Source organism: Sus scrofa, chromosome 9, assembly GCF_054392235.1.
Source record: "Sus scrofa isolate SSC_HxYL_T2T_F1_AM1 chromosome 9, Sscrofa_HxYL_maternal_Yorkshire_Landrace_v2.0, whole genome shotgun sequence".
In the NCBI taxonomy this organism is placed as follows: Eukaryota; Metazoa; Chordata; class Mammalia; order Artiodactyla; family Suidae; genus Sus; species Sus scrofa.
Window position 1 is genome coordinate 123,158,274 of NC_139391.1, and position 26,032 is coordinate 123,184,305.

The following is a 26,032-nucleotide window of genomic DNA, read 5'->3' on the forward strand; positions in this document are numbered from 1 at the left end:
ATGGGTCTGACATCATTTGGGATGACAGATTTAAACAGAAAAGAGCAATTGGGACATAGGAAAGGATTTTCTTGAGAAGTGTCATCAAAATCAATCATTGGGAGCGATAGAAAGTTTAAAATAAGAAAATTGTAGGGTAGAACATGAAGGATCTGACTTCTTCAATAATACTAATGTTTATTTAGTACTCACTGTGTGTCGGATACATTTCTGAGATATGCTTCTTGTTTCGGCCCCTCACCAATGGCACAGGCATACTCTTAGCCTCAATGGTGGTCCTGAAACCTGTCACAGACCACCCAGGCCATGGGGGGCAGAGCCCAGATTAGAATCCATGTTTGTCATGCACAGAGCCTACCCTCTTAACTACACCACATTAGATAGAGTTTAGTCTGCCGAAAAGAAATTTGAATTTTTCTTGGCACCTACAGGAAAGAGTCTCTGTTGAGTGAGTTGAAGGATGTCGGACAAGCATAGGGGCTCAGACTGCTTGGTTTGTGCTCCTGTCTCCAGCTGTGGCTATGATCTATGGAAAAGCTGGGCTGGGCTGGGTTGGGGTTTAAAAAGGGTAAATTTCCTTTCCCATAGGCCCGCTGCCTTTCTTGAAGACATCTGGGGGGCATATCCATTTTGAAGTATTTACACATGGACCACATTTCAGCAATTAAATGACATGAATACCTTTCCGTATTTAGAATCTGGGCTAAAACCTGGAGTTCTATATCAGAGCTGACCTTAACACAGGAAGTATATATTTTATGATGGTTAATAGACCATCAACGAATAGCTGTTATTAGTATTAAAAGTTTGTATTAGTTATGATAAATAGACAACTCAACATTTATCCATCTTGTATGATTCCTCCCAGATGGAGTTAATGAGTTGGGGAAGTGACTGGTTTTCCATTTATAGCTGGTTGGTTAAAAGTCCCTTAGATTTCAGTGGAAACGTGATGGATCAGAGGGGCAAGAACACTGAGAAGTCCGTGGAGGGGGGGTGTGGATGGTACCTTAGCACTGTCAGCTGGGGCCAGATTTCTTGGAGGCTTTGGACCATCAACAAGGAGAGACTTCAGAAAAAGACCTAAGAAAAATCCCTCCTTTCCTCCAGAGAAACCACTGGGGTGTCCTCACCAGGAAAAGCCTGGTTTTGGTATGCCAGGGGTCAGATCATCAAATGTATGTATTTAGGTCCTCTGTGAAAAGGCAGTGCAATATAGTGATTAAGGGCAAGGGCTCTGGAGACGGGGAGTTCTTTTCAAGATGGATAAGCTCAGATAAGTTGCTCGAACTCTCTATGCCTTAGTTTTCTCACCTAAAAATGGGGATTGCAGTGGAGCTATCTCAGAGGTTAGCTGTTGGATTACATGGGGGTAATTTATGCCCATTGCTTAGTAGCTTGACATTGGCTAGTACATGCCACATTGAACACATAGTAGGTACTCAACGGACCTACCATTAGGTAGCCATTTCTATTCTTCATTCAAAAATGGGGATAATAGAAGTACCCACTCACAGAACTGTTGTGAAGACTGAATCAGCTAATATATATATATATATATACATATATATGTATATATATGAATTGTGTGCCTGCCATATTGTAAGTAATAAAAATTAGTTATTACTATAATTATTATTATTGTTATTACCACCATGGGGGAATTAACAAATTTTAAGATTCTAGCACAATATCAAATTTATAAGTCATTCCCATTTAAGTATCTTCATAGTACTACCACGTGTTCTGATACGTGATTTGCTAGCTACACGGCAATGGCTCACATGTATAGGACATCTATACATTAAAGAACCCGAGAACTCTCCACACATTACCCCTGTTTCTTCCTATCAGTGTCACAGTGGAGTTACATTTGAATATATGGCTTTCTTTAAGGACTAAAATAAATGTCATGAGAGTCCATTGCTAATGCACACTTGAGTCTCTGGGATGCTTATGGGAAGAGGGCACTGGCTTTTTTTTTTTTTTTTTAATAACTGAGCAAACAGAATCTGATAAAAGTGTGGGGTTGAAAAATTAGAGAATGTCAATCATGACCCAGAGAGAAATTAGAGACTTTTTCTACTTCATGTTACTGGTGGAACAACTTGCCCAAGCTCAGGTGTGTATTGAAAGGCAGAGCAGGGGCCTAATTGTTGACCAGTACTCACTTGGGGATTGCTTATTTGATTTACTAGAATCCTGTGGGTTGATGGAGCTGGGACCAGAAGCCAGCTCTGCTTCATTCAGTCTGATTCCCTAGGGTCCCCTAAGGGAGTAGGAAAGTAGACAGTTTTGGCACAGAGTGGCTCCAGTCCACAACCAAGCAAAGTCATGCTCTCCTTTGGTCTTTGGGTACCTGTAAGATGTAGACAGAAGAATACTATATTCAGAATCTAAAGACCCTGGCCTTACCTCTGGCTCCATTTTTCTGCCCTAGGTTTATTGAGATGTGATTTATGTGACAGTAACCTTTTTTCGTTCACAGTTCTTTGAGTTTTAAAAACTGCATACAGTCATGCATCGTCATAACAATCAAGATAGAGAAACCCCAAAGAATATCCTTTTTGTATTCGGCTTCCCTCTCCCGACCCCCACCTTCTGGCAACCACCGATCTGTTCTGTCTCTATAGTTTTGCCTTTTCTAGAATTTCATATAAATGGAATCATACCAGATGCGGCCTTTTGGGTCTGGCTTTTCCCATTTGACACAATGCATTTGAGATTTGTCCCAGCTGCATTCTTGGTGTCTGCAGGTCCTTGAGTGAATTGCTCAACTTTCAGCCTCAGTGTCCTCTTCTGTAAAATGGGCATAACACTTCCCCCGCATGCATGTCTTTGTGGTTAGGAAGAAAGGATGCACACAAATGTGCAGTAGGTCAAAGGAAAAGCAAGTATGCAAGTGTACTTGTTATTCTTGTTATGAGGTTCCCTTTTGAAAAGACTCTAGGTTCAAAGGCAATCCTAATTGAAGCATAAACCCCATAGAACCTTTGTTCTGCTGATGAGCAGGGTAGGGTCTAGCCTCACTGTTAAATTCTTCCCCAGTCAAAGGGCTCCACAAGTCGGCTCCAAGGATTGAAATGTTGCGGGAAATACTTACCCATCAGGGGCTCTCACCAGGGGAAATAGATATCTGGCTTACTGCCTCCATCATGCAGCTCCAGAGGGACTGAGAAGCCTAACCTGTGGATGAAATACCCTGATCTGTTTGAATGAAGGCACTTTGCAAAACACTGCCAATCACTGATAATAATTTATAATAGTAATAGTGTTGTTGAAAAAAATATGATTATTTAGCATGAGGTGCACTGAACAGTTTGACAAAAATATATGGCCTCTCTTGGCTTAAAAATGGACAGGGGGGGGCATGAAATCCAGCTTTGCATTTCCTCCTGTATGTAATTCTGAGTCACAGAGCATATAAGGCCAACACATACTCCCTGGGCATTTTTGCCTGAATGTGGAACAGGAGAGGCCAGCCTTCAAGATTGCCCTCCCGCCCAGTTTTGGTGCATGGGTGGCAGACAGTGAGACAGGTGTGTCCAGAGGAGGGAAAACCTGCACTGGGATTCAGGAGCCCTGATGCCCACTCTGGCCCTGCCATTAAGTGTGTGGCTCCATCCTTGTTTTCCCACCCATGAAAAAGGGGGCTCTGATAAGTCACCCCAAAAGAATCTCAAGTGATCCCCATGAGTGATACAGCCAGTCACCCCCAGCTCGGAGCGCTGAAGCTGTGGGGGGGAAGAAAGCAACAACCCTGAGCCTTTGAGTGAAATGCTTCAGAGAAGCTCGTTCTTTCCAGCACTAGCTGAATAAGATTCCGATAAACATATTGCTGAAATGTTTGTTTCCGGGTGTCATTTTAGACTTCAAGTAGCTAAAACAGATCCGGCTCCTATATATAGATACTGCATTTGGTTGTGTTCTGGGAGGCTTTTATTACTACACTCCCTGGCTGGCTCCCAGCTGAGCTTTTCCCTCAAGGGATCAGATTTTGGAATCAGAAAATCAGAAGGGATCAGTGACCACATTAAGGGGTCTCTGTCCCTCCCTCTCCCTCTCCCCACTGTGCACCCAGGCAGGTGGACGCCAGCATGGACTGGCTCCTCCCTTTGCTTGCAAAGACTCTTAATAATCATGATGACAATGCTGATGGAAACTGACCAGCTCCACTATGGCAGCAAATACAAGCAAAACAGCCCTGACGTCCTGGGCGTAAGGAAACATAGTATAATTTGGGTTGAAATGAAGTGCAGATTGTCACAAAGAGCTCAGTCTTTAGATAAGAGAACCCAGGACTCTCTGAGTGTAGAAGAAAAGAAAGGAGCTATTAAGGGTGGGGTTTTTTTTGGCAGGGGGGAAAGGTAAGTGGGTCTGAATTTTACTGGTGAATTCTCCAGGGGAAGATAATGCTGGGAACAAAAAGGTGAATGACAGAAGGTGGAGGTGGGGATTGAAGGAAGAGATAGAGGCAGGGAAAGAGGAAGGCATAGGGGTTTACTTAAAGAAACAAAGTTGAACCCTGGCAATCTCACTTTTTAACGTGACCGATCACTAAGAGTGAATCCCTTCACTATGTGTCCTTTGTGTTCTGTGCATAAAACTGAACCACTGCCCCATTTTATAGTGTCTCCCTTCACCTGCCTCCCTGGTTCCTTTATGCTTAACCATTAGGGATCTAACTGCCTTCCTGGTCTCCATATTTTATGTTCCTCACCACCTCTTTCTCTTTTTATCTTCCTCTCTGTCTCAGTCTTCCCTCCTCTCTTCCCTGCTTTTCTTTTTGAGTCCTTCCTCCTCCCAGACTCTTGTCTTTCCCTTCGTCCCCCTCCCCTCCCCCTTCCATTTCTCCCTTTCCTCTTCCATCCTTCCCTTCCCCCTCCCTCCCTTCCTCTTTTCCTTCTTTCCTCCCTCCTCCCTCTTCCCTTTCTCCTCTCCTCCCCTCGCCCCCTTCTGCCCTTTTCCCCTTCACTCCTCTCTCCACGGCCCCATCTCCCCATACCCTCTCCCTCTCCCCTCTCTTCCCTCCTTCCTCTTTCCCTCCCTCTCCCTCTCCGTCCTTGTTTATCTGTAAGCTCCAATTTCTTGCCTTATAGATTTACCTGCAGAACAAGACACCGCTCCTCTTGCAAAAACTGTTTAAGCAATCCATATCCTCTCCCTTCATTCCTTGTGCATTTCAGAAATGATATTCCTCCCCCAACTACCCCCGTCAAAATAAAATAAATTCAGCCAGCTCCTGCTGTGTGTCCTTAAATCCATTCCCTCTAGCTTCGCTGGTTTGAAAGCCTGTACCCTAGAAGGGGCCTCCTGCATTTGCTGGCAACCCTGCTCGAGTCTGATCGCCACAGATAGTGCTTTGGAGTGAAAAAAGGGGGGAAAACCCTCTCGTTGGAGATTTCAAAACAGATTCTACCAGCTTTCAAATCTGTGCACTTGTGGAGTGGCAAGGCTTGGGGAAGAGGCATAGGGGACTTGGGGTGCGGGTGTTTGTCATAAACAAATAAGCCACAGAATTTATACATATATATAAATGTGCGTTTCCTCTGGCGTGTTTGGTGTCTCTCTCCCTGGCATCCAGGGTGGGTGCTGTGCGAGTCTGACTTCTCTCACCCTTTGGCCGGGGTCTGGTGTGTGAACGTGTGTGATGGAATTGAGGAGGGGGTCGCTGTGTTTTTGATCTGATTCACTTGACAGATTATTTGAATCCAGCCCACCTTTCCGCACATGTCAAACAGATGGGATCCTTGTTAAAGCCGCGGTGGGTAAGGCAGGGAGGGGAGGAGAGGAGGGGGACCGAGGGGAGAGGGGCCCCTTCCAGTAGCTTTGTATTTTCACAGGTTGGGACTGACAAGAGCCCTGCTCCTCTGTGGGGGGTGTTTTGGGGGCACGGGGCTGATGAGGGGTGGGATGGAAAGGAGAGAGAGAGGTGGGGTGTTGGTGGGCAGGGTTATGATGTCACAGCAAAAGTTACAACAGGAGGAAAACACAGAAATGGTTCAACATTTTTTTTTTTAAACTTTGGACTGCCAAGAGCTGAAGGAGAGTGGTGAGCAAAGGAATGAAGGGGAGAGAGAGAGAAACTAAACTGGAAGCTTGAGTTTTGTGTAGCTTCTTGAAACCTTATGAATGGATTACTAGCAGCTGAGAGCCAGGAGAGACCTATAGGGGATGCAAGATCATTCACACACTAAAAGGGGGAGAAAAGCACGGCGGGATTCTTCCTCCTTGCTGTGTTAGCCCTCCTTCCTGAAATGAATGGTATGAAACCTTTTGCTGGGGGTCGTGGGGGTGGCATGAGGGAGGGGGAAGCGTCCTCCTCCTTGTCTTACCTGGCTGTCTTCCCTCCTTTCTTTCTTGGTTTCTCTCTGTCTCTGTCTCTCTCTCCTCTGCTTGTCTCTCTTTCTTTACAGTCACCCCCTACCCCCTTTCAAAGCCCCTATCTCTACGGAGCTGCTTGGGGGTGGGGGTGGGGGTGGGGGGTAAAGGACTGAGTCAGAAAAGTGAAGGGAGGCAGGGGGATGATGAGAGGAAAAAGGACAGTCTAAGACTTAGAGATTTCTGTTTAGTAATAGCCACGTGCCTGAATTGATATCTTCTTGGGGACTTGCCTTGAGGCTTCAGTGGATGCTGCAGAGGGAAACAGGGCATGCCAGGGATGGGGGTGTTAAGGTTGCAGCATTCTTAAAGCAGAGAAGTCAGTTACTATCTAGGGTAGAGGAGTTCAGAAGACGATGAGACCCAAGGCAAAAGAGGCAGTGTGATCTTACTCCAAAGTATGTGGGCTGCATGTTTTATACGTGGGCAGCACAAGCAGTGATTTTAGAACTGTAAGTGATTTTTCTTGTGATTGAATGAAGGACCCTCTATATTTCTGTACCTGTTTTGTACTCACCTGTCGTCAAACATCCTTACCTGTGTTGAGAATTCAAAAACATGCTCTGTGTGTGTGTGTGTGTGTGTGTGTGTGTGTGTGTACATGCTCATGTGTTTAGGGGGTGGGACTCTTTGAGATAGCTTACATCTAAGCAAACATTATTATAGAGGTTAAAAATCACATTATTTACTTCCCCACTCTATCCATTCATTTCCAAGCAATTAAAAATAGTTGTTTGGGTCTAGCTGTTTATTTTTGTAATTTACTTATTTTGAGCATCTCCTTTGTTTATTTGCTCACTCAGCATATGGTGACTTTTAGTAACTTGAGAGTGAGAAACTTCAGCGAGAATAAGAAGACCTACACAGTACAAATCCATGGCATTTCCACTGAATGCTTCTTACAGCAGGATAATTGATTTCTCCTTTTTCCCAATGTCTAATATACAGTGAATTGGGGGTATTGTTCTTTAAATCCCAAACTGATTGAAATTAAAAAAAAAATAGAGGAGATGTGTGGCAAAACAAAAGAAAGAGATATAAGCGGACCCTACAAGAGTGGTGTGGATTTATTAGGCAATAGGCAGGTCTGTTCACAACACAGTGTGAGCCTGTGTGTGTGTGTGTGTGTGTGTGTGTGTGTGTATGTGTGTAGGAGAGAGAGAGAAAGAAAGAGAGGGAATACACACAGAAAAGAGTGCTCCAAAACAGTATTGATTGTTGGCTATTGATTGTGTAGGCTGCGGCTGCTGAAAGAGAAAGCGGGAGATGTTTACTGGGGAAACCAAGAGTAGCGTCTGTCCCCTGTGCCTCAGTGAGGTGGGGAGGTTTTCAGGAGGAAGGAGGGGACAGGGAGTAGGTGGAGAGATGCACCGAACTTATTAGCTTTGACATCATTGTCTTTAAATGAAACAAACAAGAAGATAATTACAGGCAGAGAGAAAGGGAACGAAGGGGAGCAGGAAGGACCGGAGAGAACAGGTCCCCCGAAGGATATGCTCTTCTTCTCGCTCTTTTTTCCGTCTTCCCAGGGACCCACAAGACTCCCAGAAGGTGAAGTCAAGGGCTCTCAGACTCATAAGGTTATTAGGACACCAGACGGGCACCCCAAAGGAGAGCTTTACGGAGACTTGCAACACACCACCAAGTTGGAAGGGGATAAATAAAACCTTCAGCACTCACCAACCCCAGGCACGGAGCTGAGGGAGACATTCTGACCTGCACAGGCAGACTGGAGGCTGAATGGGGAGCTGGCTGAGGACATCTGGAGAGTGAAGGTTAAGTACCAGCTGCGATTTCTGTGCCCCCCAGATTCTTTTTGCCTTTTTAGATAATAGGCATCAAATTCCGTGTCTCTGTATACCAGTGTTTCTAGCAATTTACTGGAAGGCAAGGAGTGTATTTTAGGTTAAAGACTACAAAGAGAAGGTAACTCCTAGGGAAGGAAGAAGGAGAAAGAAAAGAACCTTAGAGGCTAAGATTCTTTGTAACAACTTCAGGTATCAAGTGGCGTGTGGTTGTGAGTGGGTGTGTATTTGAGAGGATTTGACCATGGGTCCCTCTTCTAGTATCAGTGAGGGGAGGGGCTACTGAAGAAGGAAAAGAAAAAGAACAAGAAAGAAACCTGAGCTCTCTGGAAGAAATTCAAAGGAACCCAGAGAAATGAACTTCATTCTGCAAGAACTAAACTAGAGCAAGAGGAGGTCAAGGGAGAAGGGTGAGGGCAGCACCTAAGTGGGTGGGGTACAGAGGCCACGCGGGCCCTGACCCCAGCGCTGGGGGTCCCAAGAGATTCTCTCTTGGGGCTGTGAAAAAGTTTGGCCCCTGAACAAAACTGCTTGCCTGGTGACTGCAAATCCACTGCTAGCCGTCTTCTCCCCATCTTCCCAGTGTGGTACCCAGAAGCTGACTTCTGGTTCTGTATAAAGAGCTGGGGGAGGTATGATGTGCTTAAAGATTCTGAGAATAAGCCTGGTAATTCTGACCGGGTGGGCGCTCAGTACCGTCAGCTCGGACCTGGGCTGGACACGCAAGAGATCCTTGGCTCAAAGAGGACACCTGAATCTGGTGCCGCCGGAAGGAGAACGCTGTTGGCTGGGGGCCAAGGTTCGAAGACCCAGAGCTGCTCCTCAGCATCACCTCTTTGGGGTCTACCCCAGCAGGCCTGGGAACTACCTGAGGCCCTACCCTGCGGGGGATCAAGGCTCACGCCATGCAGGACGCAGTAAGCTGGATGCTGAGGGAATGGCTGTGAGCTCCATTTCCCCAGACCCGGCTGGCAGTGCAGGAGTGAGGAGGGAGGCTGAGTGGCCAGCTGCCCCGTTGGTAGGGGATGGTCCTATTGGGCAATCGGAGCTGCTGGGAGATGATGACACTTATCTTGGCGATCGAGGATCCAAGAAGCCTTTAGGTGAGGCTGGGACCCAGGAATGCTCGGCCACTGCTGCCACCATTGTCCCCACCTTCCCACGCCCGAAGGAACCCGGACCCAAGGCCGTAAGGAAGGGCCGGACCAAGAGCAGGAGTCGTCGCCAGGTGGTGAAGGGGCAGGCAAGGGGCGTGCGGGGAGACCCCAGTGATGCTTCCTGGCATTTCCGACCTTGGTCTAAGCATCCCCTTAAGCACGGGGTCAGAACTAGCCCATTGGAGGGCAGCATCCAGAACGGTGGAGGGGACCCCTACTGGGAAGCAGAGACCGTTAGCCCCCAAGGAGGATTGCCTGTGTTGTACTTCTCTGGGAGGCGGGAGCGGCTGCTGCTGCGTCCAGAAGTGCTGGCTGACATTCCCCGGGAGGCGTTCACAGTGGAAGCCTGGGTGAAACCGGAGGGAGGACAGAACAGCCCAGCCATCATTGCAGGTAATGACCCACTCCTAGGCTTTCCCTGGTCCGTGGGGTATGGCTGGCTGAGGTTATGCTGAGGTTAGACATAGGGGGCAAGGAGGGGAAGGGGCAGAGCAGGAGAGCCTGGGAGGGCTGGCCAGGCAGAGAGGGGGAAGGGCCTTTATTCATCTGCGCAGCAGGATTCCAGACACCATCTACATTAATGACTCTATAACCACAAGAGCATTTGTCCCTTGTATTGATCTCATGTGGTTCCATACATCGTGCTGGCACTTAGGAGATCTCCAGCTCACTTGTTTATCCCTTTTTAAAGGGGAAGATCTCTGGTTCTTTGTCAATGGGGAAGCGGTGTCACACTCCATTTCTCACAGCCCAATGTGAGATACCCAGGCAACTTTGAAACTACAAGAATGTGTAAAGACCTGGGCAGTGAGCCGTGCCTGGGCTGGGCCAGGCCCGGAGAGAACAAGGCTGCCAGGTACACAGCGAATGGATCCCGGTTGGCTTCCTTTTCTTTGAGTAGCCCTTGAGTGTAGCAGAAAGTGACTGCCTTGTCCTGGGGTCCCCTTTGCTTCGTCCTAACAATCATGTGTCTAACCTAGGAGTAGCAGGTCTACTGGAAAAGGTGGGCACTTGCCAACCGGGACCCTGGTTTCTAGCCCTGGCTGTTGTGAAAGCTATACGAGGTGTATAACTCAATAGTTTTGATCAGAGGTAATGTCTGGGAACACTACCCACATTTATTTTTCACTGTGCTTAGATCTTGGCTTTCATGGAAAGTTACCCAGAAGGACAAAGAAAAGAGTGGGGTTAGGAATAACTGTTGCCTTTGCCTTACTTGGGGGAAGGATTGGCTTCAGGCAAGGGGTGGGAGGGGTTAGAAGTGACAACTTTATCATTCGGTGTCTCATTACCCCCTGGGGCCCCCACCATAGCAGAACTTTGCACAAGGCTGGGCACCTAGTAGAACCATGTTAATCTTGTTAATTTGGATTATCCACCACACCCTTTGATGTTAGCCAGTCCCATGAAGTACTGTGAGGTGTGCCAGAGGCAGACTGGGGACAGAACTCCAGAACCCCTCAAGGGCTTGACAGCTTCCCATATTAAAAACTTCTCAGGTTGCTGGATATAAGTTTCAGACCAGAGAAAGAAAGCTGGAAGGAGGGAGCCTCTTGAAGTGGGGTGCTGCTGGAACATCCCTTCTGGACATGCTGTCTGCCCCTCTTTGGCTATGATTTCTCTTTTGGAAGCTGGGATTCCCAGACACTGAGCACTCTAGAGGCTTATGGTTTTGCTTTATTTTATTTTCGGGTGGGAGAGGGGATGAAGGGAGGGGGAGAGAGAAGGGGCTGGGCTGTAAGATAGGTGGGGGGCAGAGAAAGAGTAGAAGGAAATCCTTATCCTGGAGCCAAATGGAAGAAATAATGAGATGATTATCTGATCAGAGTTGGCAGCTTCACAGTTTTTCCCAGATGACATCTTCTTGCTGCCTAATCTCGCTTCCTAGTACCCATCTGCCAGGGAAACTGTGTGCTTGCAGTCTAGACCGGGACCCATGGCTCTGCTTACCCCTCCCCTTTCAGTAGCAACTTAGGGACCTGGGATCAGTTTCCTGGCTCTGAAGACTCAGAGAAGGATCCAACCTGAATATAGGAGGGATATTCTGAGAAAATATTGCTTTGTTAAAACCCAAACCTGAGGGAACCAATTCTGGACAGTGGATACCTGACCCTTGTTCCTGTCCCTTCGGTGTCCTTCCGTCTCATACTCTGCAGAGGGGAGGAGAGAGTCATGATTTGGTTCCAGTTACCGCCTTCCTTGAGGTCCCCCCCGCCCCCCCATACATCTCTCTCTCGTGTCCACCTGTCCACCACTGCCCCCTACCTTGCCACAGAACACACACTCAGATCCTTCTCCAAAGTGCGCATCTGAACTCTCGTAACCTCCATCGTAAGCATGTAAAATTGGGGAGGAAATCTTTTGCAGACAGTCTAGCTTCTGAATCAAAGCGTTCCCGGAGGTGCGCTAGTATTTCCCCTGCAGGCCCACACCAGGAAGGTGGCGAGCAGGGAATACCCAGGTCTGTCTCCTCTCCACCTCCCACCCTGCATCTTTCTTTAGACTTGCGCACATCAGAAAATGTTCAGGGAAGGTTTTGGGTAAAAGCCTGGGAGAGATGAGAGCTGGGAACAAGGCCTTTGTTCTTCAGGATTCTAGCAAGCGGGCACCCTGGTCTACTCACTGTGTCGAGCTCCATACACTTCCCTGGGGTCCCCAGGCCTGAGAACCATGAGGTGGCCAAGGGTAGTCCCCCTGGAATAAAGATCTCCAATTCGCTAATTTACTCACTCCTACCAGCAGATTAGCCCGTCTTCTGTCTCTGACCCTAGCCCTGCTCCTTTTAGCCGGTCATTGCCTGTTCCTGGGATGCTGGCTTTCAGCTGTGCAGAATGACACCAACTGAATTGTTTCCTGAGAACTAGGTGGAAGTTCTGCTGCTCCACTGAGGCTAATCCAAGGTCCTGCAAGACTTGGCTCCCACACTCTTTTCCAACACCTCTCAAACCTTAGATTCTACCTACTTAACATAGACCCACTTTCCAAGTTCTTCATCTACCAAACTTGGGACATTTTCTCAGCAGAGATATCAAGCCATCCAGCTGCACCAGCCCTTCTGGAGAGGACACCACCCCCCACCCCCTCCTCGCCTGGCCATGGGAGGCCTCAGGGAATACTTCCCACACAGGGCACTAGGTGGCAGTGTTGCTTCATGCATAGGAGGGTAGGTGGCGCCTTAAAAGCCACGTAGTGGGGAATGTGTCTGGTTTCTTGGAGGGCTGTCCCTGCCTGGGCCTCTGGGAGGTATTTAATCATACCCTTCTAGAGTGTTGTTTCTAGAGTGTTGTTGGTAGGCATCCCTTGGGGTCAGGTCCATATACATCTTTTTGCAGGGCCTATGTGAAAGGTATAACATGGCATTTTGGGGGGTTGTGACTAACTGGTCTTTGTAGCAACTGGTAAAAAAAACAAAATCAATGAGAGTTACCTCCCTCCTCTCATCGCTAACTCCCACGTTCCTCCAAAATAGGAAGCTGGACTCTGGATGGGTTGCTGGACGTCTTTCCTTTAGGGCCGAGGACAGTGCAGGTCTCACAGATTTTAGTTGCTAAGATTCTCTCTGGCCCTAGAAGCGGAATGATGGTGCTGCACCCCCAACAGTTTAGACCTTCTGAAGTTGCCAATCTCCTGGAGCTCTGAAGCGGGGCAACTGAGGCCTAGGGAAGGACTGTGTGAGTAGCTGCTCCATGAAGGTAACTACTTGGGGGCCTGGCAATTCAGGGATTTGTGGTCACCAAGGAGTAACCTAAGGTCAGGAGCCCATTTGGATGGGCTATTGGAACTTGGCAGTGGACGTAAGCCAGATTCAGTCCCATCCCAGTGTGAAATCTGTAAGCTCCAGCACCCAACCCTGAAACCATCCTGTTTCCCTCCTTCTCAACTTCCTTTCCTCTCCTTCAACCCCAGCGTTCACAGAAGAGAATTTTTAATAGGTTCCTCCTCACCCATAATTGATTTCACATGTTCCCTGAAGCTGCCCAGCTGAGTAGCCAACCTGCAGCTCCAAGGTGCAGGAGACGGAGTCAGTAAGTCCACGGCAGAATTGGAGCCTGAGCCCGTGTTTCTCCATTCAGCAAGTATTTACTGAGTGCCTTGCCATGCAAAGCAAGGCAGTGCTCTGTAGGGAATACAAAGATGTCTAAGAAACTGTCCCTGACTTGAAGCTGCATTTTCCTCCTCTGAGGATCCAAGTTTCAGAGCAGATCCCAGGGCAGAACTTGGGAGCCAGACAGATCCCATCTGACCCTGATCAGGGCTGCCATCTGTGACAATCCATTAAATTTTTCTGAGCTTTGGTTTCCTTCTATTGAGAAATGAGATGATGTCTTGCAGAGTTGTTACAATGCTTAAATAAGTCACATATGTAAAGTGCCCAACGCAGGCTTGACCATGGAATGTATTTATTTATTTATTTTAGGGCTGCAATCTTGGCATATGGACATTCCTAGGCTAGGAGTCCAATCGGAGCTGCAGCCACAGCCACAGCCACAGCAACGCCAGATCCGAGCCATGTCTGTGACCCACACCGCAGCTTGCAGCAACGCCAGGTCCTTAACCCACTGAGCGAGGCCAGGGACCAAACCTGAGTCCTCATGGATACTAGTTGGGTCCCTTACTGCTGAGCCACAATGGGAACTCCCATGTGGAATGTATTTATGAAGTGGTCTTTATAGCTGGAGGTGATCATTGCTAAGTGCAGTGTGTTAACTTATTCATTTTGGTGCTAACCCACCAAGCTGTAATCTTTCTTCCCTTTGGTAAGATATTCACTTTAATTTCTTAGGAATTTAGTTTGCTAATCTGTAACATAGGAAAGGTGGTTTTCACAAGATGGTGTCAAGGTGATAACACTGTAGAATCAGTGGCTTGAAATACTATACTTTAGAAAAAAATCATTTATTCTTTTTATCCTGGGCAGTGCTAGTTGATAAATTGGCCAATGGTACTAAGGCTTTTGGGGGGTGTCACACACCCTTTTGAGAGTATGATGGAAGGTATGCTCACTTTCCAGAAAAATGTCCATGTCACATAGTTCAGATGACTTTCCGCGCTCTCTGGATTTCCTGGTGGCCAGCACCTGCTGACTTCGTTGAAGGCAAATTGATAGCTTTTGCTTTGTTTTGTTTTCTTTTTATTTATTTATTTACTTTTTAAACTGAAGTATTGTTGATTTACAATGTTGTGTTAATTTCTTCTGTACAGCAAAGTGGTTCAGTTGTATGTATACATCTTTTTTAAAAAACATTCTTTTCCGTTATGGTTTCTCAGAAGACACTGAACATAGCTCTCTGTACCTGAGAAGTGAGATTTCACAGGATGCTGCAACATCCCCTTCTCCTGGTAAGGGAGCGATGTCCTTGGGCTGAGGCGTTTTGTTGATGTGAAGTATGGAAGTCATGGAAGGCAGATTCACACACACACACACACACACACGCATCCACATAGATGTAAAGAGAATTTGAAAGGAAGGTTATGTGTGCTACCTCCCCTCCCCCAACCAGCAGGATTCAAATACAGGTAAAGAGCCACGTCCACACCTTTTCCAGGGCTCCTCTGAAGACGACCCTCATCCTCAGCCATCTCTTCCTGTTTTGCAGCGATGGTCAGGTCTGAATATTGGCCCTCGTGGGACCCTGAGGGACTGGCCACTTTATTGCACACTCCAGCTCCCTGGTCATGACCTGGACTTGCAGGGAAGGTGTACAACCTGCCCTTGGCATGGAGAACCGTGGATGTGAAGTCATTGGTTTCTGGGGGTGGGTTTGCCCACCATGATGGAAATGGGATCCAGGAGTCTGCTTATATGGAGCAGGCATATGCCCTGATGGTTGTAAGTTAGTGTCTGCACATAAAAGAGTTTTTATCCTGTGACTCTGTGGCCCACCAGCAGAGAGGCAACATCTGGTTAGAAATGAAACAAGTTGGCACTCTGCCCCCTCTTTTCGCAGCTCACAGTCCCTTGTCCGTGGATCTGTCCCGATTGCCAGTGTGAACGTGAACTCCTCTACTTCCTTGCCCTCATAGCCTTTCACACGTGGTCCTGGGGTGCACATTGCTCCTCCCTAGGCAGTTCTGTACATGGCTCGTTCTCATCTACTGAAAGTCCCCCAGAAGCTAACTGTGTATTTGATTCACTTTTGTCATCCCAAGATATCTAGCACAGTGCTAGAACCTCAGCTATGTTTGTAGAACAGATAAAGTAGAAATTTAGGTGCTGTTGTCCTTTAGGGTAGAGAAAAGCATAAGCTTCTCTCTTTCTTTCCTTTGAGGTCAGACCTGCGCTGTAGACTGATGGCTCCCTCCTGCTTTTCTCTCCTAGTTGTCTCCCCTAACAGGATCCTTGTATATTTAACCCCCTCCTAACATCTGCTTCTTGCACTACCACAACTAACACAAATGCTATTTTAATAGGTCTGGGGGAGCCTGAGATCCTGCATTTCTAACAGGATCCTAGCTACTGCTGCTGCTGTTAGTACATGGGCTATGATTAAGGTAGCAAGACTTAAGCAGACCCATGAGTCTAGAGCAGGGTCAGCAAACTTTTTCTGTAAAAGCACAACAATAAATAATTCAGGTTCTGCAGACAGCACTGTCACTGTTGCAACTCTTCTGTCACTGGAGTGTGCAAGGAGCCATAGACAATATGTAAATTAGTAAGGCCGTTTTTCAATAAAACTTTATTTACAAAAACAAGTGGCAGGCCAGATTTTGCCTGTGGGCCATAGTTTGCCAACCCCTGGTATCCAGGACTCTTTCTGCATGCCATGCTTCTCCTGTCGTCCTCTTTTGCTTTGCTTCCTAATTCTGCACCATCCAGGATAATACCTACAGTGAGGCTGACAGTATCAGTGGTAGGGAAACAGATTTTTATTCAAGTAAAAACAAACTTCCCAGAAATTTCTGTAAAAAAATGAGTCCTGCTGGTTTCTTGGTATGAGCATTCCAGATGGAGTTTATATTTATTTACACTTAACCTTTGAAAAACCTGAGTTTGAACTAGGCGTATCCGCTCATATGTGGATTTTCTTCAGTAGTAAATGCTGCAGTGCTACCTGTCTGTAGTTGATTGAATCTGAGGATGTGGAGGAACTGGGAATGAAGAGGCCTTGCTGTAAGTTACGCATTGATTTTTGACTGTATGGAGGGTCAGTGCCCCTAACCCTTGCGTTGTTCAAGAGTCAACTGTATTTATCTTATTTTTAAAACTAGCCTATTGAGATAAAACTTTGTATCATAAGATTTACCAGTTTAAACTGTACAGTTGATTTTTTTTTTAGAATATTTACAAAGTTGTGCCACTGTTATATCTAATTTTAGAACATTTTCATTCTGTCTCAAAGAAACATCTTACCCATTAGTATTACTCTCCATTTCCCTCCCCTTCTTCCCATGTCTACAGTAACCAGAGAAAACCACTAATCAATCTATTTTCTATATCTATAGATTTGGCTACTCTGGATATTTCATATAATATGTGGTCATTTGAATCTGGTTTCTCTCACCTGAGGTTCATCATGTTTCAGCATGCATCAGAGCTTCATTCCTTTTTGTTGCAGAGTGACACTTCATAGACATGTCACATTTTCTTTATCTGTGCATCAGTTGATGGACATTTTGGTGGATTCTACTTTTTGGTTATTATGAGTAGTGCTGCTATGAATAGTGTGCACAAGTGGATTTATATTTTTATTTCTCCTGAGGAGGTGCCTAGGAGTGGAATTGCATATAGTAACTCTATGTTGAATATTTTGAGGCACTGCCAGACTGTTTTCCAACATAGCTGCACCATCTTGCCATGCCCAGCAATGCATAAGGGTTTGGTTTTTTTATGTCTTTTGTCCCACGAAAATGAGAAGGATGTCTGTGGCTTCACTGAAGACTAGGGCTTGCATCTGGTGGCACCTGGGTGGTCTTTGAGAAATGTGCCATTGTTTCGTATGATGGGTAGAGACACATGGCCTCTTGTGCTAAGGGCCCTCAATCACAGGGAGCCCTTATTGGTTGAGATCTAGCTATCATCAAGTTCCTTCCTCCAGCTACTCAAGGGCATCCTAACCTGACTCTGGTGTGAGTTTTCCTCTGGCCTGAACTACATCACTTTTATGACTTTCCACCTGCATGAGTCCAAAATGACGTGCATGTGGGGACCACTTAGGCCCTCAGACATGACAGTGCATTGGATTCTGATATAGCAGCATCTTCAGAAAGAAAAGAAGAAGAGAAACAGAGGAGAGAAGGGAAAATAAAGCCCATATAGCTCCCCTATAATGCCATGAACTTTCCCCTAGATTCCAGCTCTCGGTGCTCAGGCATGGCTATCTCCCTGTGGCCCACTCTGTTCCGGGCCCGGTGTCTGACTCACAAGGGTGAGCTCTTGGATTCTGGAGTCATCCAGGTGTCTGAGGTGCAGGACGGGAAAGGAGAATCACTTCCAGGTGTTGGCACAGAGAGGTGTGATCATAGTCCTTGTCATATTGCAGCTTCAGTGCCTTTCCTGTCTTCATCCTCACCTTCAGTTACTGTCTCTCTTCTTGGTCTCCACCATCTCAGGGAGATAGTGCAGTGGGGAGGGGCCTTGACTGGTCCAGGTGCCACCATTGACTGCTGCTGCCTCATCCTCCATCAGCCATGTGTTCTCTCTCAGTCTTCAGGGATGAGAAACCCACCAGCATGCTGGGTGTAGTTCTTGGCTAGAGCACAGGTTGTCAGGTTGGAAATATTCAGGAGTGACAGGGCCGAGCTGGAAAGTAGGAATCACCTTTGGCTGCCCATAGAAATTCACCCATTTGCCTGTCGCCAGAAACACTTTGTCCTTCCTCACCTTCTGCTCCTTCCTTTGTGCTCTATTTTATTGTCTCTCCGGGGCTGTCCATCTGAGTCATTCAGGATGTGGGTGCCAGGAGGCTTGGCTCTTCTTGTTCCTGTCCTAGTCTATGCCTTGAGGCAGCCACATAAACAGGAGAGGAAGACGGCACGTTAATTTGGATTCCGAGCCTGTGTACCCTAAATATCCCTTAGCTTCAGTTCCTGCTGCCATAAACAAGTGCATAAATTCCATGCTTCTGTGCTCTAGTACATGAAATTAAGTTTCTCTGGGGCTCATCACATACCTTCCTGCTCACATCATACACCCCATGACCCCAGCACCTTCTAGAAATCATATGTCTATGTTGTTTGTGTCTGAAAATTAGATAAATATCAGCATCCTCTCCTCTTGTTCATTACCTGCCTTAAAATAATCCTACTCTTTGGATTTTTATAAAGAGAACATCCAGGAAATAAAGCCCAGTGGGCAAACAAAAACATCCCAGTTCTCTTGATGAGTCAGAAGTGAGTGATGGAGAAAAGTACTTCTGCCCAAATATACAATATGGTCACTGGAACCCAAAATTTCAGAGCATTTTGAAATTGAATCATTGCCATGGCCACCAATTGGGATATTGAGACCAGTAATTATGGCTCATTTCTGGATTAGAAGTCCAGTTGCTTAAAAGTTACAGAGGGGAAGTCACAGATCTTAAAAGTTAATCAATTAGTGAGTCATCGTTCAAGCGGTGACTCAGCATTTGCTAATTTTCAAACAAATAATTGCAGTACATTTTGGGCAGGTTAGAAGAGAAATTCATTTTTTCTTTGGTTCTGTTTGCTCATTCATCCATTCATTTATCCAACGTTTATTGAATTTCTATTAGGTGAAGTATTAGGTTTAGTCACATGTTAGGGAATCAAGAATGAGTAAGGCAGAGGCAGTACCTGGAGGGTACTCACTCTTTAGTGAGAGCTGATTGATAACTAGATCTTTACAGCTCAGCCTCTGGGAGGGCCAGTCCTGCCTCAATGAGCCTAAGAATTCCTTCAGGCTATAGAAGGAGAGGTGGGGAAAAGAGAAAAGGATGTAGTTATCAAAATGTCGGTGACACAGGAGCCCCAATAAGCCAGCAGATCTGAAGTGGGCTCATCAGATGCAGCAGTTAGAAAATCACCAGGGTGTTTTTTTTTTTTTTTTTTTTTTTTTCTTTTGGCTACACCTGTGGCATACGGACGTTCCCGAGCCAGGGATTAAACCTGTGCCACGGCAGTGACTGAGCCACAGCAGTGATAATGCCGGATCCTTAGCCTGCTGAGCCACCAGGGAACTCCTTTAGAAAGACTGGCTTCACTCTGGAGTTGGGGCGGGGAGGGGACTCCACATTACAACGAGTGGAGGTGGAGGTGGGCATGAGATGTGAGACAGTGAAGACCAGGAGCAGGGTCTAGTGTTCTCTGCACAGAAAGCAGCTCTGAGGGGAAGAGACAGAAGTCACAAGTGAACACAGATTCTGAGAGACTTTTTTTAAGGTGAGAAAGATCCAAGTCTCAAGGTCTTGTAATAAAGCACTAGTAATCTAAAGCAGGAAGTGGCATAAACACACAGGGAGATAATGCAAGATGGAGTAGCAGAAATGAAAATCATGTACATACAAGTTCAATTGTTTCAAGAAGTTATTGAAGGAATTTTTATTTGACAAATACTTATGTAGTACTTACTCTGTGCCAGGCATTGACTGTGGTTACTTTGAAAATGCTACCCCACTTACTCCTCAGAACAACGTGAGGCAGTGGACGCAGAAGCTGGAGCACAGAGAGGAATAGACTGTTGCCCAACATCATGTAGCCGCTCATGCCGCATCAGGATTTGAACCTGAGCACTCTGCCCCTTGAGAATATACTCTTAACCCCTATTTGAAGCTGTCCCTAATACTAACAGCAGAAGCAGCAAGAAGCAAAGGGCCCTAACCTGTCTCGACTGAACCCTTCTACCTCAGTCTCTGTTCTCCTGTTTCCTTGATCTCAGCCAAGGGCTCTGTCCACACAGGCCAGAACCCTGGAGGTCCTTGTCCACGTGGATCCCCCTCACCCCTGCCTCCCTCAGCATCACATGTGATACCAGGAATCAGTCACCAAATCTTGTCTGATTACCTCAGATGTATGGTGTGAACCTGTCCTACTCATCCCACATCCCCTTCGTCTTGACTGAGAGACCAGTTCATTCTCTGGTTGACTGAACCAAAGGAACTTTCTCATATACCAAGTGGCTCAGGTAATTTTCCCACTTGCAACCTTGGGTGAGCCCTATGTGCGCTCAGCATGAAGGTCTACTTCATTAGCACGCCATATGCTATCCTACCTCAGGCTCATCACTGCCCTCTAGGGTGGATGCACACTCACACACCCATTCGTACACGTGTGTGCATGTGTGCACCTGTGTACGTGTATACTGACACATGCACAGTCACTTCTCACACACTCATGCACATTCCAAGCCACACACACGTACACCTACACACTCTTAATTAAGTTCCTGCAACATGAAACTACTAGCAGTGAGCAGATATATCACTCTTTTCCCAGCCTCTGGCCTCTGACCTATGCCCTTTGCACTTTTTCACCTAACAAGAAATCCCTCTCCAAACCCACTTTCACTGAACTTGCTCCTTGTCACTCCCTGGGTTTTTAGTTAATGTGACATCTTTTCCAAAAAGTCTTCCTTTGTCTCATGTAGGTTTGTTGTCCAATGAATTTTTATGATACCCTGTACTCAGCCTTCTCAAGACACTTAGGTCAACTTACGGTAATTCCCAACTTACTTTGTATTCATTCAGTAGATGCTCTTCCAACTCCTGTGTGCCAGGCACTGTTCTGGGGGCCAATGTTGTACAGATGTGGCCCTAGTGGCTCATCGTTTCTTTTCTGGGCTGGTTCCCTCACTGGGCCACTTGAAATCAGGGGCTTTACTTGGATCATTGCTGTTGCCATAGCACCTAGTGCAATGAGAGCAAATAAACCTCATCCTATAAGTATTTGATAAGATGATCAAGGAATGAATGAACAAACAAAGGGTAAACTTTTGTCTCACAAACTGTGAAGTGAATTTTTCGATTTGGTAGTAGGTTCAGGAAGACATATCATCTTTATTTTTTTATTTGATTTTTTAATAATGGTTTTTATTTTTTCCATTATAGCTGGTTTAGTGGTCTGTCAATTTTCTACTGTACAGTAAGGTGACCCAGTTACACATACATATATACATTCTTTTTTCTCACATTATCATGCTCCATCATAAGTGACTAGATATAGTTACCAGTGCTATACAGCAGGATCTCACTACTTAACCATTCCAAAGGCAATAGTTTGCATCTATTAACCCCAAATTTCCAATCCATCCCCCTCTCTCCCCCTCCCCCTTGGCAACCACAAGTCTGTTCTCTCTGTCCATGATTTTCCTTTCTGTAGAAAGATTCATTTGTGCCATATATTATATTCCAGATATAAGTGATATCATATGGTATTTGTCTTTCTCTTTCTGACTTACTTCACTTAGTATGATAATCTCCATATCCATCCATGTTGCTGCAAATGGCATTATTTTCTTCTTTTTTATGGCTGAGTAATATTCCATTGTGTATGTGTACCACATCTTCTTAATCCATTCATCTGTTGATGGACATTTTGGTTGTTTCCATGTCTTGGCTATTGTGAATAGCCCTGCAGTGAACATGCAGGTGCACGTGTCTTTTTCAAGGAAAGTTTTGTCTGGATATATGCTCAAGAGTGGGCTTGCTGAGTCGTATGTTAATTCTGACGTAATCATCTTTAAATCCTATTGATTTGGAAGATGGCATAGATGTTTGAAATTTACTCAATAATAACTAAAAGGAATGGTTACCCTTAACTTCCACCTCATCTTTCCTTTCCTCAGCCTTCCAAATCTATCTATACTAGATAAATATTGACTAGGAACTAGTGTCCTAGAATAATTGAATGTAGTTGCGACTTGGTTTAACTATGATTATTTTTAGACTGTTAGAAATTGTCTATTTATTTGCTTCTTCTGGTTTGTAGCATTGTCTCTTTCTTATCGTCCCTCTAGAATTTTGTTTTGCGTATCTGTCTGTCCACATCATTCCTTGCAGGCAGCGAGGAGAGAGTGTGCCTAGAGAAAGTTAATCTTAGCCGTTTGTGGGTCTGGATCCAGGCCCTGGAGTCTGGGGAAGTTGGAAATAAGGCAGGGTTGTCCTGGGAGATACACGTGAGGACCCTAAAGGCTTTGGCTGCTCTCTGAAAGGCACAGTAGAACTGCAGCTTGGAAATCCAGGTGTTTTTTTTTTTTCCCCTAGCCTTTGTGGATTACTTTTTCAGTAAGAAAATAGCTAACCACCCTGGCAGTAGGTAATGAGTGCCTAAAGTGCACGTTCATTTTTGCTGCAGTGATCAAGAAAACTTCCTGAGGCAGGAGGCTCTTGTCCCAGATGGACTTCAGGTCAATGGCAGTGCTGGGCCTGTTTCTTTACAGTTCTGGGTGTCACAGTGGCTCAAACACGCTGCTTTCTAGATTTTTTACAAGCAGGGAAAACTTGCTTTAAATAGCCTCAAGGCCATGTAGAAATGGAAATGATCTTTTTATGAGGTAACCCATTTTTGTCCTTACATTATCATTTTAATTTTCTAACATCACCATTACAATTTTCTAACAAACAGATCTAAGTAGCTTACTTTCTGTCACATCTTATCTTTTGCTGCTTAAAACCCTCACGGGCTCCTGATCTGTCGTCCAGAGTGTAAGTCCAAACTGGTTACCTCTTATTTAATGTGCTTTAAGATCTATTCCCAACAAACATAGCTGATTTTAATTTTATCAATGTCCTACATGAAGTATATAGTCTTACATTAAGTATTCTTAATCAATTTGTTTATTCAAAAGATACTTATTTAGTGTCCGATGTGTGCTGGGCTCCATTCTAGGCACTGGAGATACAGCACAAAACAAGATAAAAAAAACCCATAATTAATAACAGCTTACATTTCTGAGTGTTTATTATAATTAGGCTTCTCTTCTGTTAATACATTTGATCATCAAATGAGGTAGGCACTATCATTAATTCCATTTTACAGATGAGTAAACAGACTCAGAGAGGTTGTTTATTGTTGAAACTATATTAAAGGTAAAGATTAAGAAACCCTTTTCATATAAATCTGCACTTACAAAAATAAGCTCATATTTATTATTTTATAAAACATAGATCAAAGTATATATATATATAGTTTTAGAATTTAGTTTTTAAAATAAATAAGCTATAAATGCATTTGTGTGTCCCTAAATATTCTTCTAAAATTTGATTTGTATTTATTTTAAAAATTTTAGGAGTTCCGACTGTGACTCAGTGGGTTAAGGACACCACGCAGTCTCTGTGAGGACACAGGTTTGATCTTTGACTTTGCTCACTGGGTTAAGGATTTGGCATTGCTGCAATCTGTGCGTTAAGTTGCAGATGCAGCTCTGATCCAGTGTAGCCAGGGCTGTGGCATAGGCCTCAGCTGCAGCTCCAATTTGACCCCTAGCGTGGGAACTTCCATCTGCCACAGATGTGACCATAAAAAGAACAAAATTTTTAAATTTTTGTTTTTTTGAATTCAATTTTTTTTTTTTTTTTTTTTTTTTGGTCTTTTTGCCATTTCTTGGGCTGCTCCCGCAGCATATGGAGGTTCACAGGCTAGGGGTCCAATTGGAGCCATAGCCGCCAGCCTACGCCAGAGCCACAGTAACACAGGATCTGAGCCGCGTCTGCAACCTACACCACAGCTCACGGCAACACCGGATCCTTAACCCACTGAGCAAGGCCAGGGATTGAACCCGCAACCTCATGGTTCCTAGTTGGATTCGTTAACTACTGCGCCATGATGGGAATTCAGTTTTAAAAACAAAACCAAAAACAGTTTATCCATTTCTGCTGTCCCTAGTACCCACCTCTAGCAACCATCAATCTGATCTCTGTAAGAACTTTTTTCATTTGTTTCTCTTTTTTTCCTGTATATATTTTTCAATTCCATGTATGAGAGAAATCATAGACATTCTTCATTTTCTGTTTGACTGATTTCACTTAACATGTTACCCATCACAGTCTATCTAAGTGGTTGCAAATGGCAAGATTTCATTCTTTTTCTTGGCTGTGTAGTGTTTCATTGTATATACTACAACTTCTTTATCTATTCCTCTATCGATGGACACATGGTATTTGCATATCTTGGCTGTTGTAAGTAATCCTGCAGTGAACATAGGAGTGCATATTCAAATTAGTGTTTTCATTTTCTTCAAATAAACCCCCAGAAGTAGAATTATTTGATCATATAGTAGTTCTGTTTTTAATTTTTTGAGGACCCTCCATACTGCTTTCCGTAGTGGCTGTACCAATTTATTTTCCGACCAACAGAGCATGAGGGCTACCTTTTTTTCCATATCCTCACCGACACTTATGGTGTTGTCTTTTTGATAATAGTCATCTGACAAGTGTGATATTATATCTTATTGTAATTTTGATTTGCCTTTCCCTGATAATTAATGATATAGAGTATATTTTTAAGTACCAGTTGGAGATTTGTATATTTTCTTTGGAAAAATGTCAATTCAGATTCTCTGTTCATTTTTTAACCATATTATTTTTTTGCTATTAATTGTATGAATTCCTTACATGTTTTTGATATTAAATTCTTATTAGATATAAGATTTTGATATTAAATTCTTATTAGATATAAAATTTTCACCACTTGGTAGGTGACCTTTTCATTTTGTTGATGGTTTCCTTTGCTACACAAAAGCTTTTTTATTTATGTAGCTTGACTTATTTTTACTCTTGTTGCTTTTGCTTTTGGTTTCAGATTAAAAAAAAAATGTTTGCCAAGACCTATGTCAAGGAGCTTATAGCCTATGTTTTCTTCTAGGAGTTTTATACTTTCATGTTTATATTCGAGGCTTTAGTATAAATGAAATTGTTTATTTAATATCTTTTTAAGATAGTAGTCCAATTTCATTCTTTCAAAAATGGCTATCCAGTTTTCCCAACAGCATATTCTGAAGAGACAGTCTTGCCCCATTGTATATTCTTGGCTCCTTTGTCATAAATAAATTGAACATATCTGTGCGGATTTATTTCTGGGCTCTCTATTCTGTTCCATTGATCTGTGTGTCTGCTGTTATACCAATACCATATGGTTTTGATCGCTATGACTTTGTAATGTAGTTTGGAATCATGCCTTCTATTTTGTTCTTTTTTCTCAAGATTGCTACAGTTATTTGGGGTCTTTTGTTGTTCCATATAAATTTTAGGATTTTTCTTTTCTTTTTTTTTTTTTTTTTGTCTTTTTGCTATTTCTTGGGCCCCTCCAGCGGCATATGGAGGTTCCCAGGCTAGGGGTCGAATCGGAGCTGTAGCCACCGGCCTACACCAGAGCCACAGCAATGCGGGATCCGAGCTGTGTCTGCAACCTACACCACAGCTCGCGGCAATGCCAGATCCTTAACCCACTGAGCAATGCCAGGGATCAAACCCGCGACCTCATGGTTCCTAGTTGGATTCACTAACCACGGCACCACGACGGGAACTCCAAGAGTTTTTATCATAAAAGGCAATTGAATTTTTTCAGATGCTTTTTTAGTACCTATCAAGGAGATCATATGAATTTTGTCTTTCATTTTGTCAGTGTGGTGTATTACATTGACTGATTTGTGAATGTTAAAACCATGCTCACATCCCTTGAATGAATCTCACATGATCATGGTGTATGATCCTTTTAATATATTGTTGAATTCAGTTTGCTAATATTTTCATGAAGATTTGTACATGTGTGTTCATCAGGAATATTGGCCAGTAATTT

The 26,032-nt window shown here is 44.7% G+C and overlaps 1 protein-coding gene and 1 long non-coding RNA gene across 8 annotated transcripts in view; one reads left to right on the forward strand and one right to left on the reverse strand.

The window, feature by feature from the left end:
* LOC146400146 (uncharacterized) overlaps nucleotides 1-5,293 on the reverse strand; it is a 30,144-nt gene extending 24,851 nt beyond the window's left edge. Inside the window, exons 1-3 of one of the 3 annotated variants that reach the window (XR_014816304.1) lie at nucleotides 5,106-5,293; nucleotides 3,104-3,186; nucleotides 1,976-2,836 (exon numbers count right to left, since the gene is read on the reverse strand). This is a non-coding gene — a long non-coding RNA (uncharacterized LOC146400146). Of the gene's footprint in view, nucleotides 1-1,975; nucleotides 2,837-3,103; nucleotides 3,187-5,105 lie in introns of those variants that run through there. The other 2 variants (XR_014816305.1, XR_014816306.1) reach the window with 2 other exon arrangements.
* The window catches only part of PAPPA2 (pappalysin 2), a 522,663-nt gene that overhangs the window by 243,458 nt on the left and 253,173 nt on the right, over nucleotides 1-26,032 (forward strand). For 2 of the 5 annotated variants that reach the window (XR_014816258.1, XM_003130330.7), the window contains exons 1-2: nucleotides 6,045-6,264; nucleotides 7,911-9,736. The exons of 1 other annotated variant lie outside the window; for it this stretch is intronic. Coding sequence is in view for 3 of the 4 variants with exons in the window: in XM_003130330.7 (XP_003130378.3) it covers nucleotides 8,821-9,736 (916 nt within the window). In the remaining variant the exon portion in view is untranslated. Of the gene's footprint in view, nucleotides 1-6,044; nucleotides 6,265-6,416; nucleotides 6,834-7,910; nucleotides 9,737-26,032 lie in introns of those variants that run through there. 2 more of the 5 variants (XM_084977646.1, XM_084977645.1) reach the window with 2 other exon arrangements.